At 47.6% G+C, this 16,271-nt stretch overlaps 1 protein-coding gene across 1 annotated transcript in view; it reads right to left on the bottom strand.

Annotated features, from left to right (window-relative positions):
- The window catches only part of LOC139227023 (E3 ubiquitin-protein ligase RNF43), a 204,326-nt gene extending 189,485 nt beyond the window's left edge, over positions 1-14,841 (bottom strand). The window contains exon 1 of the mRNA XM_070858112.1: positions 14,389-14,841. Within this exon, the coding sequence (XP_070714213.1) occupies positions 14,389-14,619 (231 nt within the window). The 5' untranslated portion in view covers positions 14,620-14,841. The remainder of the gene's footprint in view (positions 1-14,388) is intronic.
- Between the last annotated feature and the right edge of the window lie 1,430 nt (positions 14,842-16,271).

Raw genomic sequence — 16,271 nt, 5'->3', positions numbered from 1 at the left:
GCCCTTCCCTTTTCTCTGGGCTCCAGTCCAGCTTGGCTCACCTCTATATGACCTGGCTCCTCTTCCTTGGCTCTTATTATTTCACTCTATACCTTTGCCCTGGGGTTCCTGGAGCTTGCTGTTTGATTGCTGTACGGTAATACTTGGGACAGGGAAAGACCATTGCTCAATCTAGCGTATTGTTCCAAATCTCCGATCGGGGTCCTCACCATGATTCTGAACCAGTAGCCCTGTCTCCCATTCCCCAACAGGAATTCATTCCGTTTTTTCCCTCCAAACTTTCATGGTTTTCTGTTCTTCCGCTCACTGTTCCACAACCGTACCACATTTTTACATAAAAACAATGTTGCCTACATTTCTTTCCACAACCTTAACTTTAAATGGCATCCCTGGTCCTTAAATCCTCCACCTGTTAGAACATCCCGAATCCAAATTCTCCATACCTATGAAAATATTAAAAGACCTCCATCAAGTTCCCCCTCATCCTCCTCCTCTGCAGATATTAACGGCTCAGGGTAGACAATATTTTCCCATAACTCGGCCCTCTACAATCAGAGGATCAACCTTTTAGCCCTTCTGGATTCCCGCGTACAATCCTGTGAAAAACTGTAATATGGAGACAACACTGAACACAACACTCCAGATGCAAGGGCAAGATTGCTACTCTTTGTGCCTGTATAATAGGAACTTCTGAAATCCTTAACAACGTTCACTCGTTTTTCTCAGTAGCGTTTCCAGCAGTTTCAGTGATTGTGAGCATACCAATTGGCTAGAGAGGCTGCCAATCACTCAGCCTGCACTCGAGAACAACCCCTGCCCCCAACATAAATTGGGCAAGTGCAGGCTTCTGGGATTGAGAAGACGTTGTCCAATATCCAGAATCTATCATTCAAAATTAGCAATCATGCTACTGTCGGCAATTGTTCCAGGCCTGTCTACACCTGCAGCAAGGCTACAAAGCAGCAACATTTGTAAATGAACACCCTCCCTTTCACAAAATCCAGATTGTCTTCATGAATCAGACAGGATAAGCTCCCTTTGAGGCAAGTAGCAGCGTTTAACTATCTTGTATTCGCGGCTGATAACAGAAGCTATCCCTATCATTTCACTTAGAAGTGGATCTTTGCTCTTTTTAAGGAGCACTGAGATTTATGCCGATCTAAATGTCTCAGGAAGTTCATTCAACTCAAGTACCTGGTTAAACATTCCCAACAGTAATGGAGTGCGCCTGCATTTTAAAACAAAACAGAACTTGTGAAAGTATTTACTTTTGGTGGTTTGAAGATAGTCTTAGCCACATTTCCCCCAAACCTGCCTATTACTCATTAGTTCTTTTCTGGAATATCCGTTTGGTGAACAGCCTGTTTATTGTTTATACTTTGGGGGAAAAAAGGACAACTTAAAAGATTTTCATCTTTCTTCCCCAGTTCCGGATGATGACATTTTAATTGTCGGTTGCATCAGATGAAACAGATAAAATGTGCAAATATGTTGGGGGGAAATTCACCTGAAGATAAAGTCTTGCCTGTACTAGGTAAGTCACAGTCTGCAAAGTTTATTTTTGGTTATTCTGCTGTCCTTGTGTGTGTTTTTAACAATATGTTCAACACTCCTCCGACTGGGTCCCAACTCCGTAGCACCTCACCCCAGAGGGTATTCTTCAGGCTAATCAACCACAGGGTGGGGGGGCATCCGAGTCAGATCTTGTCCAACGTTCACGCAACAAGACTTACCAACAGCTGTTACTAGATAGCAATCAGAGTTGGGGGGAGGGGGCTGGTAACTTGGTAGGATTTTCACTCAGTCCATGGGGTGCTGAGGCTAATTGTAGCCCACCCTCACACTGCTGCACCAGCTGAAGTTAGCCAGTTCAGCAGACTAGGAATGGGACCTGGGATATGGTGCATCATCATCATCATAGGCAGTCCCTCGAAATTGAGGAAGACTTGCTTCCACTCTAAAAATGAGTTCTTAGGTGGCTGAACAGTCTAATACAGGAATTACAGTCTCTGTCACAGGTGGGACAGATAGTCATTGAGGGAACGGGTGGGTAGTTTCTGCATGCTCTCGGCGACGAGACTCGAGGTGCTCAGCGCTTTCCCAGATGCACTTCCTCCACTTAAGGTGGTCTTTGGCCAGGGACTCCCAGTTATACACTGTCTTCACCGTGTGAGCTTTGCACAGGTGACACGCATCAGGCAGGCTCGACTTCAATCTGTATCTGCCAATTCACACCACTGGTCTCAACCGCACAATAATCATTGGAGTGCTTCAACCGGTGGTACTGCTTTTGAAATCTCATGTGTGAATGGGCATCTATCTACATTGCTAAACAAAACAATGCCGAGGAGCATCAAAAATGAAATTTTATTAAGTCATAATTTTTAAAAAGCTAACCAATCTGATGGGAACAAAGAGCTCTAAACTTCCCCCACTGCCTCAGTGAGAAAGTGTGCTTCCCAGTTTGAGACTGAGCACAGACTAAAGTGGTCTCGGGTGTGACTGCTCCACGGGTGCTGAGGTAGCAGGTACCAGCTGAGTGACAGTCGGGCATTATAATTGGCTTCAGTGCCATTGTAGACTTGGAAGCACAAAAACCTGTCACGATTCCTGTCCCTGATCAACACCAGCTGACCCCTTCAACAAAGTATGTGGACACCGAGTAGACAGGATCAGAATTGGTTATGCTGCCCCACCGTGGTTGAATAGCTCGTCATAGTATTCTACTTAATAGCATTTTTACTTTGGTCTTACAGCCCTCCGACAATCAATATCTGGGGTCACATGTAAAGAATGGCATTTGGTGGGTGCAGGGGAAACCCTGCCATGTAAGTCAATGCTTTCAGAAAGGTGCTTAAACTGTTGGACCTGGATCCCATTACCCCTGCTGCAGTATCATGATGCATGCACCTGGAGCCAAGGTGACTCAGTCAGGATCAAACAGGCTCTGAAAGCAGATAGAGTGACTAACACACAGCTCCAACTGAATACGATATACGCAGGTGGGATCCCCTAGTTTCTCTTTTTAGTTGGTTTTAATGAGTTTCTAGCTGTTGTCCAAGCCAGGCTCCATGCTGTAGACAAGGCTGGAAAGATGTGGCTCAGAGATAAAGAGTTCTTTATCTTCATCTTTATTAGAGTCAGTGTGACTTTAGGACTGGTTATCAGGTGATCTGAGAGAAAACCGCTTTGAAGTACTCAGATAAACAAATCTCTCATGTTTGCTTTTGGCTTGTTTTAATTGTACTTAGGGCTGGGCTACAATTCTCTCCTCAATAAACACCTCCTCAGTCAGAACCTGGCCTTTCATCTACTTAATGTATTCATTTCGTCAGCCATGAAGATTAAAAAGAATTAAAAATACAGCAGATCCCTATCGGTTTCATAGCTCTCACTCTGTCCAATGCATTCCTCTAAACTAACAGATTTCCAGTGCTCAGAGAGAAATGTTCGTTTTACAAACAGCCTCGGTTAACCCCTGCACTGGAATTGAATTACAGGTATTCAATACAGGAGGGTTTTGATCCTGATCTGTTTGAACAGCCACTGAATATAAAGCCCCGCTACCACCCATTGACAAAGTGAAAATGCTGCAAACCAGAACACCAACTGCTTATGTTTCCACAACACCACCAGGGACACATTCAGCATCCAGCTTCAGCCAACACAAAGACAAGCACTGGCGTGGTGGCCGACAGAAAGAGATATCCAGCACGCAATGCGTTAATGTCATCAACAGAAATACCTCGGTAACCAAGTCTGGGTGGGGTCGAGACACAAAAGCATTGCTTATAGATTGAGATCAAACTTACAGAAAAAACAGTCACTAATCCAATGGTGGCGGGACTCTGGAAATTTGTAACAAACAAGACAGTACTGCACATTGATGGCACTGCTACAAAGAGACATATACTGTACCAGTAAATACAACTTTTCATGGCATGTAAAATGATAAATCCAGAAGAATTTGACTCTTAAATGATTCTCTCTGCTGTACCATCTGTGACCGCTGTCTATTAAAAAAGTCTTGTTCCACAATAGAAATAGAACACCCTGCATTTAATGACAGCCAAGTAAAATAGATTCCATTCCCAGAGAACACGATTACACCCTTGCCTCCCCAACACATTTGACAGAAGCACAACCCTCTCATTAGATTCCAAACACAAATTTGCCACCAACTCTCCTTAAAAGGAAGCATCTCCACCAACTTCCCACTGCCGGATATACAACACTCGCCAACCTCTCACTGACCGATATACAACCCTCGCCAACCTCCCACTGCCCGATATACAACCCTCGCTAACCTCACTGCCCGATATACAACCCTCGCCAACCTCCCAATGCCCGATATGCAACCCTGCCAACCTCCCACTGCCCGATATACAACCCTCGCCAACCTCCCACTGCCCGATATACAACCCTCGCCAACTTCCCATTGCCTGATATACAACCCTCGCCAACCTCCCATTGCCCGATATACAACCCTCGCCAACCTCCCACTGCCCGATATACAACCCTCGCCAACCTCTGCCCGATATACAACCCTCGCCAACCTCACTGCCCGATATACAACCCTCGCCAACCTCCCACTGCCCATTATGCAACCCTGGCCAACCTCACTGCATGATATACAACCCTGGCCAACCTCACTGCCCGATGTACAACCCTCGGCAACCTCACTGCCCGATATACAACCCTCGCCAACCTCCCACTGCCCGATATACAACCCTCGCCAACCTCTCTGCCCGATATACAACCCTCGCCAACCTCTCTGCCCGATATACAACCCTCGCCAACCTCACTGCCCGATATACAACCCTCGCCAACCTCACTGCCCGATATACAACCCTCGCCAACCTCCCACTGCCCATTATGCAACCCTGGCCAACCTCACTGCATGATATACAACCCTGGCCAACCTCACTGCCCGATGTACAACCCTCGGCAACCTCACTGCCCGATATACAACCCTCGCCAACCTCCCACTGCCCGATATACAACCCTCGCCAACCTCTGCCCGATATACAACCCTCGCCAACCTCTCTGCCCGATATACAACCCTCGCCAACCTCCCCACTGATCCGATATACAACCCTCGCCAACCCCCCACTGTCCGATATACAACCCTCGCCAACCCCACACTGCCGATATACAACCCTCGCCAACCCAATATACAACCCTCGCCAACCTCTCACTTCCCAATATACAACCCTCGCCAACCTCTGCCCGATATACAACCCTCGCCAACCTCCCACTGCCCGATATACAACCCTCGCCAACCTCCCACTGATCCAATATACAACCCTCGCCAACCCCCCACTGCCCGATTTACAACCCTCGCCAACCCAACTGCCCGATATACAACCCTCACCAACCCAATATACAACCCTCACCAACCCAATATACAACCCTCGCCAACCCCCCACTGTCCGATATACAACCCTCGCCAACCCCCCACTGCCGATATACAACCCTCGCCAACCCAATATACAACCCTCGCCAACCTCTCACTTCCCAATATACAACCCTCGCCAACCTCTGCCCGATATACAACCCTCGCCAACCTCCCACTGCCCGATATACAACCCTCGCCAACCTCCCACTGATCCAATATACAACCCTCGCCAACCCCCCACTGCCCGATTTACAACCCTCGCCAACCCAACTGCCCGATATACAACCCTCACCAACCCAATATACAACCCCCACCAACCCAATATACAACCCTCACCAACCCAATATACAACCCTCGCCAACCCCCTACTGCCCGATATACAACCCTCACCAACCCAATATACAACCCTCACCAACCTCCCACTGCCCGATATACAACCCTTGCCAACCTCCCACTGATCCAATATACAACCCTCGCCAATCCCCCACTGCCCGATATACAACCCTCGCCAATCCCCCACTGCCCGATATACAACCCTCGCCAACCCCCCATTGCCCGATATACAACCCTCGCCAACCTCACTGCCCGATATACAATCCGCGCCAACCTCTCATTGCCAGATATACAACCCTCGCCAACCCCCCACTGCCTGATATACAACCCTCGCCAACCTCCCACTGGCTAGATACAACTCTAATTAACCTCCCACTCCCTCAAAACGGCTCTCACCAACCTTGTGATCCATTGATGCGATGCTCACCGCCAACTCCTCCCCCCTCCCCTTCACAATCACTTGTCTCGAACACAAATCTCCTAAGACCACTAACCTCCTGTCCAGTACTACTAGACCAATTCCTGCCACCACCAACCAACTGTAACTCCACTGCCAATCTATCGTCCTTACCATATCCTGGAGAAAACTCCCACGAAAGCCGACAAAATCTCAGTAAAATGAACACACAACTTTACCGCAAGAAGTTTATAATAAATGTGTCTGTCTAATTTGGGTTTAATTTCACTGTACCATCGAGTGTTTGAAGTTCATACAATGTGCATTTTACATTACACACCAGACGGGTTATCAATTCAGCGCATCATGAGGGAGAATTGAGCAGGGCAAGGAATTCTTACACCTTTGTTATAACTGTTTTGCCAGCAAATTATAATTTGAATCCTTTATAGAGCACGCTATTTGTGGCAACAATCACTGAAGATTCTGACATAACAATCCCCCGTTAATGTACCAGAAACAGGAAAGGATTAAGGAAACCAAGTGTCAGGCTGCCGGAAGATATGGCCATGCCCCATGGGAATGTGCGGTGTGCAGGTACAATATCCACACACACACTAGCGTAATCCTTCACATGTCAGCACACAGATTCCCACAAAGACTGCAGTTATATATACACAGGAGGACTATTTTTCTCAAAAGTTGTTAGCACTCCTCAACCAACGATCCCAGGAGTTTATACCGGCACAGGAGCCATCTTGCATTCTATTTTGATGCAAAAGAGCGATTTTGAGAGAATCCGGCACTCAGGAGAGCAAACTGTAAATCGTCATTCCCTCAGACGATACGGGATTATATACGGCAACTGTGCGGCACTCTTTGTGGAGATAGCAACAGGACAGTGGCAGAGACCATTGGCCATCATGTGTGCGCTTGCGCAAGAACCCATCAGTTCATCACACTGCCTCAACAAGTTCCAATCCTGGTGCTTCATCTGCATGTATGGTGCCAAGCTGAACAGTCCAAATCCCTTGGGCTAGTTAGTTCACACCGCATGCGCTAACAATATTTTGCAAGTGTGGCTTCCCAATGCAGGAAAATGTTCACATGAAACAGATCCTGTTCCAACAGCAACTGGTTTCTGCACTCAAAGTGAAGGATGTGAATGGTGGGATTGGAAATCTTCCCACCTTAGTGATTTAATGTCAACATCAGGCACACAGTCAGATCCAAAGTAAAACTGCCCCTACTCCACCCTCACAAGACCCCCATCTCCCCACTCTACCACTGACAATTTCTCACACCAGTTATCCTTTAGCCTCTCAGTGACTTTGCCAATCAGTGCTGAATTAGGGCCGGTTTGTGCAGCAAGTCCATGGCCATTAGAAATTGGATTGACATAGCCTGAACTCATTTCATGAAGGACCCAAACAGGCAGAACAGATTTTCAGCCCAGCAGTTCAGGCTGGATTTGAACCCAAGTCCCAGAGATAAAGACCAGTGTCTGACCCAGATCTCCATTGAGAAAATATTTAATGGAATACAAGTTATAGTCATGTAATACATAGGAGAGCCAAGTACAACCTGTAGCCAGTCCTAAAGGTGACTGCTACAGGCAGTCTTTCGGGATTTTGCAGAGAACCTCGAGCAGAGCTTGTATTTGTACGATGCTTTACGACCTCCACAGATGTCTCAAGGTGCTTCACAACCAAGGAATTACTTGTGAAATGTAGCCACTGTTTTTAGATGAGCAAACTTGGCACAGCAAGGTCCCATAAATAGCAAATTAGTTGAATGAACAGTTAATGTGCTTGGTGGTTCGAGCCAAGGGAAAATGATGAACCCTTTTCTCTTCTTCAAAAGATGCTGCGGGACTGATTACACTACCTGAGCAGCCAGGCTTTCATTTGAAAGGTGGCACCTCCAACAATATGGTATTGACAACTGCTTGTTTAGAAAGTGTACTGATGTCCTGGTGTGGGGATGAACTAATCATTCAGTGAGAACAACTGAGCCAAGCTGAAATTGGTGAACGTTGTCTCAGCAGATCTTTGCAACAGCACAAACTTCAAGCTTCGCTGTGCCTGGGCCCTCAAGCAGCTCAATGACAGATACAAGAACATTAATTCAGCTATATCTTTCCCAAACAAGTTTCTTGCGGTAGATACTGTCAGTCTAGTTTAATTCTGTGCTTGATGCTCTGCCACATCCCTAGTTAGCAACACACCTGGAGGTTGTAGAGTTTAAGAATTTGCTTGGTGTCTCTGCAGTTGGAGGTGGAGTCCATCTCCAAAGCGCCCTATCCACAGAATCTCAGTTTACTTTTTACAACACTACACAATGATTCAAAGTACACAACATGCCAGCATTTAATAGGGACTTCCATCTCGACAGTGCATTTTATAGCACAGTAAGCAAATTAACTCAGCTACTCATTTTCCAACAAAAAGAGATTTGTTTTGATAAACCATTCACATTTCCATAGTTTCTAAATGACCCAGAACTTTGCACATAGTAAATGATCTTAAGCCATTTAATTATAAAAATGACCAACTCACTCAGCTCTGTGGGTATACAAGAACATAAAAAATAGGAGCAGGAGGCGGCCATTTGGCCCCTCGAGCCTGCACCGCCATTCAGTAAGATCATGGCTGATCTGATCATGGACTCAGCTCCACTTCTCTGCCCGCTCCGCATAACCCTTTATTCCCTTACCACTTAAAAATCTGTCTATCTCTGCCTTAAAACTATTCAATGATCCAGCTTCCACAGCTCTCTGGGGCAGAGAATTCCATAGATTTTCAACCCTCTGAGAAAATACATTTCTCACCTCAGTTTTAAATTGGCCCCTAGTTTTAGTCTCCCCTATGAGTGGAAATATCCTCTCTACATCCACCTTGTTGAGCCCCCTCATTATCTTATAAGTTTCAATAAGATCACCTCTCATTCTTCAGAGCAATAAGTCAACCCCTCTTCTCCAGAATTAACCTCGTAAACCTTCTCTGAACAGCCTCCAATGAAAGTATATCTTTCCTTAAATACGGAGACCAAAATTGTACGCAGGGCATCACCAATACCCTGTACAGTTGTAGGACATCTCTGCTTTTATACTCTATCCCCTTGCAATAAAGGCCAACATTCCATCTGCCTTCCTGATTACTTGCTGTACCTACATACGCACTTTGTGTTTCATGCACAAGGACCCCCAGATCCCTCTGTACTGCAGCACTTTGCAATTTTTCTCCATTTAAATTATAATTTGCTTTTCTATTATTTCTGCATTTTCCCACATTATACTCCACCTGCCAATTTTTGCCCACTCACTTAGCCTGTCGATATCCCTTTGCAGATTTTGTGTGTCCCCCTCACAACTTGCTTTCCCATCCATCTTTGTATCATCAGCAAACTTGGCTACATTACACTTGGTCCCTTCATCCAAGTCATTAATATAGATTATAAATAGTTGAGGACCCAGCCCTGATCCCTGCGGCATCCCACCAGTCACTGTTTGCCAACCGGAAAATAACCCATTTATTCAGATTCTCTGTTTTCGGTTAGTTAGCCAATGCTAATATATTACCCATTCTTGGAGTAAATATCCATGCTAATATATTACCCCCAACCCAGTGAGCTTTTATTTTGTGCAGTAACCTTTTATGTAGCACCTTATCGAATGCCTTCTGAAAATCCAAATACACCACATCCACTGGTTCCCTTTATGCACCCTGCTCGTTACATCCTCAAAGAACTCCAGCAAATATGTCAAACATGATTTCCCTTTCATAAAACCATGCTGACTCTGCTTGATTGAATCATGCTTTTCCAAATGTCCTGCTACTGCTTCCTTAATAATGGATTCCAGCATTTTCCCAACGACAGAAGTTAGGCTAACTGGTCTATAGTTTCCTGCTTTTTGTCTGCCTCCTTTTTTAAATAGGGGCGTTAAATTTGCGATTTTCCAATCTGCTGGGACTGCCCCAGAATCCAGGGAATTTTGGTAGATTACAACCAATGCATCCACTATCTCTGCTGCCAAATCTCTTAAGACCCTAGGATGTAAGCCATCAGGTCCAGGGGACTTGTCTACCTTTAGTCCCATTATTTTACCTAGTACTACTTCATTACTGATAGTATTTAGTTCCTCCCTCCCAATAGCTCCTTGATTATCCACATTTGAGATGTTTTTAGTGTCTTCTACCGTGAACACATGCAACATGTGGTGTGGTAACTAAACCGCACAAAGCTCCGTGCAGGTATATGTCCTGGTCTGTGCTGAATTAACCAATGCCAACTAGGGCAGCAATGGGGTAATACAACTGATTTCACCCGGAACTGAAAGGGGGATTAAAATCAGCCAGGGTCCCTGGGGCTGATTGCTATCTAGTACTTCCTGCTGGATAATGCATTAATGTTGGGTAACCGGAAGATAGAGCTCGCTTAGGATATTCTCCACACTCAATGGCTATTTGCCTGTCGCGGGTCATGATTCAAATATTAAAAACCACCTGTCGTGGCTGCCAGCACCTGCAGTATGTAACTCCCCAACATCAGGAAAAGATAGGAAAAAGAACCGGGAAACTCCAAGAATGTTAAAGTCAGATTATATTAATCTGGGTTAATTAAAAAAAGAAATACACATTCACAGCTGTAGAATCATCCAGCACTCTGATGCACTGTAAATAATCAAAACACTTGTGATCCAAGAAAGACTTAAAAGACTTTGATTTATATAGCGCCTTTCACGACCACCAACGTCTCAAAGTGCTTTACAGCCAATGTCGTGTAGTCATTCTTGTAATGTAGGAAACGCGGCAGCCAATTTACGCACAAGCAAACTCATACAAATAGCAATGTGATAATGACCAGATAATCTGTTCTTTTGTTATGCTGATTGAGGGATAAATATTGGCCAGGACACTGGGGATAATTCCCCTGCTCTTCTTCAAAATAGTGCCATGGGATCTTTTACGTCCATTTGAGAGAGAGCAGGGGCCTCAGTTTAACATCTCATCTGAAAGATGGCACCTCCGACAGTGCTGCACTCCCTCCGCACTGCACTGGAGTGGCAGCTTAGATTTTTGTGCTCAAGTTGCTGGAGTGGGACTTGATCCCACAACCTTCTGACTCAGAGGCGAGTGTGCTACCCACTGAGCCACAGCTGACACTTCAGCCAGCTAAGAGCAACACTTGTCTTCTAACGGGCCCTAAAATTAAACATTGGGAGAACCCAATACTTCCATGGAGCAAACACGCCCTTCTACATCAGAGCGAATGTATGGACCCTGCTTAAAGGTGTATCGCCTCATTCTGCACATCAGTGCTCAACAGAATCAAACTCAGCTGATCGAACATCTGCCAAACGGCACAATGCTGGACAGCCACATCTGGTGATATTAGAAGCTTATAGAATACAACAAGTTTGTAACCCATTAATGGGGACTTGACTTCAACCAACAATCAACACATTTTCTAACAAAGCATCTGAAAGTCAATCATTATAAACATGCCTTAATGCACCAGAGGGCACTGTTCTCCACGCTGTACAATAATTAGATTTTTAAAAAAAGACAAATTTCACCCCTCCTCTGCTGAAGGCATTGGCTTCTCCTTGGGTACAGTTGCATGATGAAAGCAGCCCCCAGTCCTGGGCATGATTCATGTGCAAGTCTAGGCAGTGAGTGTTGGCGGACTATTCACCCACAGGGAACCACAGGCGAGCTGAATCCTGTCCTCACCAACAGCCACAGACACACACTTTTTAGCAGGGGCCATAGAGCAATGCGTGCAGCTGACTTTTCTCCTCTTCAGCCAGTGGCCATGATGCTGGGTGAAATTAGACAACTAGCAGAGATCATACCTGGTATTTCCTTGGTCTGTATGGCTCAGTAGGCAGAACTAAAGCACAGCTCATATTTTCTGAAGTACTGCTGGGGATGCGCACTGAAAATCTCACCAGGTCATTTTAAACTGAGTGTTTTGGACTGGTTGCTCCAGGTAGTTTTACCTATCTTCAACAGCTAATGACTATGAGTGAATCTCCAGACTGCTTACTCAGTACCACCCCAAGCAAAGAGGAATATTACTCGGTAGTTTCCATTCTGTCATCGCAGTGTGTAATAAGGCCATTAAACTGCTCGCCAGTTATTGTGTCAGTATATCTGGCTACACAATACTAGATTTCCATGTCTTCCTGATGTTATTTTGACTATCCAAGCATGCAGTCTTCACAGTAACACCAGATGTGGAGTGCCAGCATTACCCCCAAACCAGCATCTCCCTGGACGAAGAGTTTCTCAGCTTTACCATGACCAGCACATTGACTATAAAAAGCTTGGCAATAAAAGCACACATCAAAAAGCCCTTAAAGTGTTATTACTTCACTATCTTACAGTACTTTAAATTTTCCTTTTAATACATCACGTGGCTAGCATAAGTGAAGTTAGTAGACATTTCTCAAACATCAGAAATTTCAGAATATATATCTCAGTCTCTGTATAGAGAGTGCCTTGATCACTTTTACATTCGTTGTACGTAAACTGTCACCTTGCCTTTAGTAGCAACTTTCTCAGTCACCACGCTCTTAAGTGACATCTCCTAGTAGCACTTTCAGACTTCACTCAATGCAGTGGAGTTGTTTCCCTTTATTTCCAGCACCTCCAGTATATAAAATACCATCTCCCCTTTGCCTGCAGTACTTTAAATAGTCCCATACGCTCTATAGTGTAGTCTCTCTTTTACCTACAGCACTTTCTCCATAATGCTCTCTATAAAGTTCTGTTTCGCCTTTACCTACAGTACTTTTTCAGTCACCATACTCTCGAAAGTGTCATCTTTAATCGGCTGCACTCAGTCCCCCCTTCAACATGCAACACTTTCTCAGTTTCCACTTTACCTGCAGCACTCTCTCAGTTCCCCCTTTATCTGCAGCAGTTTCTCAAGAACCCTGTTACCTGCAGCATTCTCAATCACCATACTCTATAAATTGTCATCTCTCATTTATTAGCAGGAGTCCCTCAGTCTCCCCTCTACCTGCACCACTCTCAGTCTCCCCTCTACCTGCACCACTCTCAGTCGCCCCTCTACCTGCACCACTCTCAGTCGCCCCTCTACCTGCACCACTCTCAGTCGCCCCTCTACCTGCACCACTCTCAGTCGCCCCTCTACCTGCACCACTCTCAGTCGCCCCTCTACCTGCACCACTCTCAGTCGCCCCTCTACCTGCACCACTCTCAGTCGCCCCTCTACCTGCACCACTCTCAGTCGCCCCTCTACCTGCACCACTCTCAGTCGCCCCTCTACCTGCACCACTCTCAGTCGCCCCTCTACCTGCACCACTCTCAGTCGCCCCTCTACCTGCACCACTCTCAGTCGCCCCTCTACCTGCACCACTCTCAGTCGCCCCTCTACCTGCACCACTCTCAGTCGCCCCTCTACCTGCACCACTCTCAGTCGCCCCTCTACCTGCACCACTCTCAGTCGCCCCTCTACCTGCACCACTCTCAGTCGCCCCTCTACCTGCACCACTCTCAGTCGCCCCTCTACCTGCACCACTCTCAGTCGCCCCTCTACCTGCACCACTCTCAGTCGCCCCTCTACCTGCACCACTCTCAGTCGCCCCTCTACCTGCACCACTCTCAGTCGCCCCTCTACCTGCACCACTCTCAGTCGCCCCTCTACCTGCACCACTCTCAGTCGCCCCTCTACCTGCACCACTCTCAGTCGCCCCTCAACCTGCACCACTCTCAGTCGCCCCTCAACCTGCACCACTCTCAGTCGCCCCTCTACCTGCACCACTCTCAGTCGCCCCTCTACCTGCACCACTCTCAGTCGCCCCTCTACCTGCACCACTCTCAGTCTTCCCTCTACCTGCACCACTCTCAGTCTCCCCTCTACCTGCACCACTCTCAGTCTCCCCTCTACCTGCAGTTCCTCAGTCTCCCCTCTACCTGCACCACTCTCAGTCTCCCCTCTACCTGCAGTTCCTCAGTCTCCCCTCTACCTGCAGTTCCTCAGTCTCCCCTCTACCTGCAGTTCCTCAGTCTCCCCTCTACCTGCAGTTCCTCAGTCTCCCCTCTACCTGCACCACTCTCAGTCTTCCCTCTACCTGCACCACTCTCAGTCTCCCCTCTACCTGCAGTTCCTCAGTCTCCCCTCTACCTGCAGTTCCTCAGTCTCCCCTCTACCTGCACCACTCTCAGTCTCGCCTCTACCTGCACCACTCTCAGTCACCATGCTCTCTCTGGTGCCGCCTCCCCTTTACCTGTAGTAGTTTGCCCTCGGCTGCCACTTTCATGCCGGCTCCGGCGAAGTGTCCCTGGAGGCGGAGGATACTGTTGTTGGCCACCACGCCGTTGTGACTGTGCCGGTACTGCACCACCTCGATCTCTGTTTCGGTCTCCGCCGCCGCCACCGACTCCGAGTCTTGGCTGGCCGCCGCCAGCGCCGCGCTCCACAGCCATTGCACAGCCAGCAGCAGCGCTGCGCTCCTCATGATGCGGGCTGGGGCGGGGGGCCCGCTGCGGGCATGCTGCACCCCGACCCGGGGGACGCACTCTCACCGACACCGGGTTACCTGGCAGCAGGAGGCGGCGCTAGCTGACTACCCGCCCGGCTGCACCGGCCGCGATCCGACTCCCCGCTGCGCCGAGCCGATGGCGCACCGTTTCCCTCAAACCGTGCTCCCGACACTGGCCGTCCGCCGGGACTCCCGCTCCCTCACTCACACACTGCCTCACACGGTGCACAGGGGCGGGGCCAGACTGACTGACAGCTCGGGGGCGGGGCCAGGACTGACTGACAACCCGGGATGGCGGGGCCATGGCTGACTGACAGCTCGGGGGCGGGGCACGGAATCTTGACAGACAGCTCGGGGGCGGGGCATGCCACCCTGACTGACAGCACGGGGCGGGACACGGAACCCTTACTGACAGAGATTGGCGGAGTTGGCCAATAGGGAGGAGCTATGAGGGAGGAGATGGCCAATAGGGCGGAGCCAGGCGGGGGAGGAGTTGGCCAATAGGGCGGAGCCAGGGGGGGGGAGGAGATGGCGAATAGGGCGGAGCCAGGGTAGGGGGAGGAGTTGGCCAATAGGGCGGAGCCAGGAGAAGACTTGGCCAATAGAGCGGAGCCCTGGGATGAGTTGGCCAATAGGACAGAGCTGGGAGGAGCTGGCTAATAGGGCGGAGCCAGGGGGGGAGGTGGCCAATAGGGCGGAGCCAGGGGGAGGAGATGGCCAATAGGGCGGAGCCGGACCCGCCCCAGGACCCGCACCCTGCCGCTTCGCGCCTCGAATACAGCTGCCAGGAGGGAGCTGGATAAAGGTGTCTGACAGCACTATTTCCAAACGACTGTTTATTATTGATGAATCAACCTTCAGGTATTCTGATTAAGGTAAATTTCAGACAAAAAGCCTTTTTCTATAAATTACCTGCAGAAAGTTCCACATGCTAGCCTGACACTTTCATTCTCTGCCCCATTCAGACCTTTCTACCCTCGGCCTCCTGCACCGTTCAACGTAAGCTCGAGGAACAGCACCTCATCCTTCGAATTGGCAATTTACAGCCTTCTGGACTCAACATCGAGTTCAATAATTTCAGACCATAACCTCTGTTCCTATTTTTTCAGAGGGCAGATGTTGATGATTCTGCTATTCCTATTTACACCTCCTCTAGAGCCATCTTTTGTTTCTTTACTTGTCCCATTACTATTCCCTTTTGCCTTGCATTATCATCATCCTGTTGTCATTTAATCTCTCCTTCCACCCTCTCACAGACCTTCCCTTTTGTTATTTCCTCCCCTCCTCCCTTTCCCTGCACTTGCTTAAAACCTGTTACATCTCGAACTTTTTCCCGTTCTGACAAAGTCATCGATTTGAAACGTTTCTCTCTCCACTGGTGCTGAGTAGTTACAGCACTTTATATTTTTATTTCAGATTTCCAGCATCCACAGTATTTTGCTTTTGTTCACATTTTTTTTATAAGCAAATAACTAGCAAAACTGTCTGTACTGCCTGTACTGATGAAAAGAAAAGAATTAAATAATTTGCATTTCTATAATCTCTTTTATGTCCTCTGGGGATTTCAAAGTGTTTTGCAGCCAATTATTTACCTTTGAAGTGGAATCACTTGTTTTGTAGGTACATAC

Source organism: Pristiophorus japonicus, chromosome 16, assembly GCF_044704955.1.
Source record: "Pristiophorus japonicus isolate sPriJap1 chromosome 16, sPriJap1.hap1, whole genome shotgun sequence".
Taxonomy (NCBI): domain Eukaryota; kingdom Metazoa; phylum Chordata; class Chondrichthyes; family Pristiophoridae; genus Pristiophorus; species Pristiophorus japonicus.
This window is presented reverse-complemented; position numbering and strand designations above follow the sequence as displayed.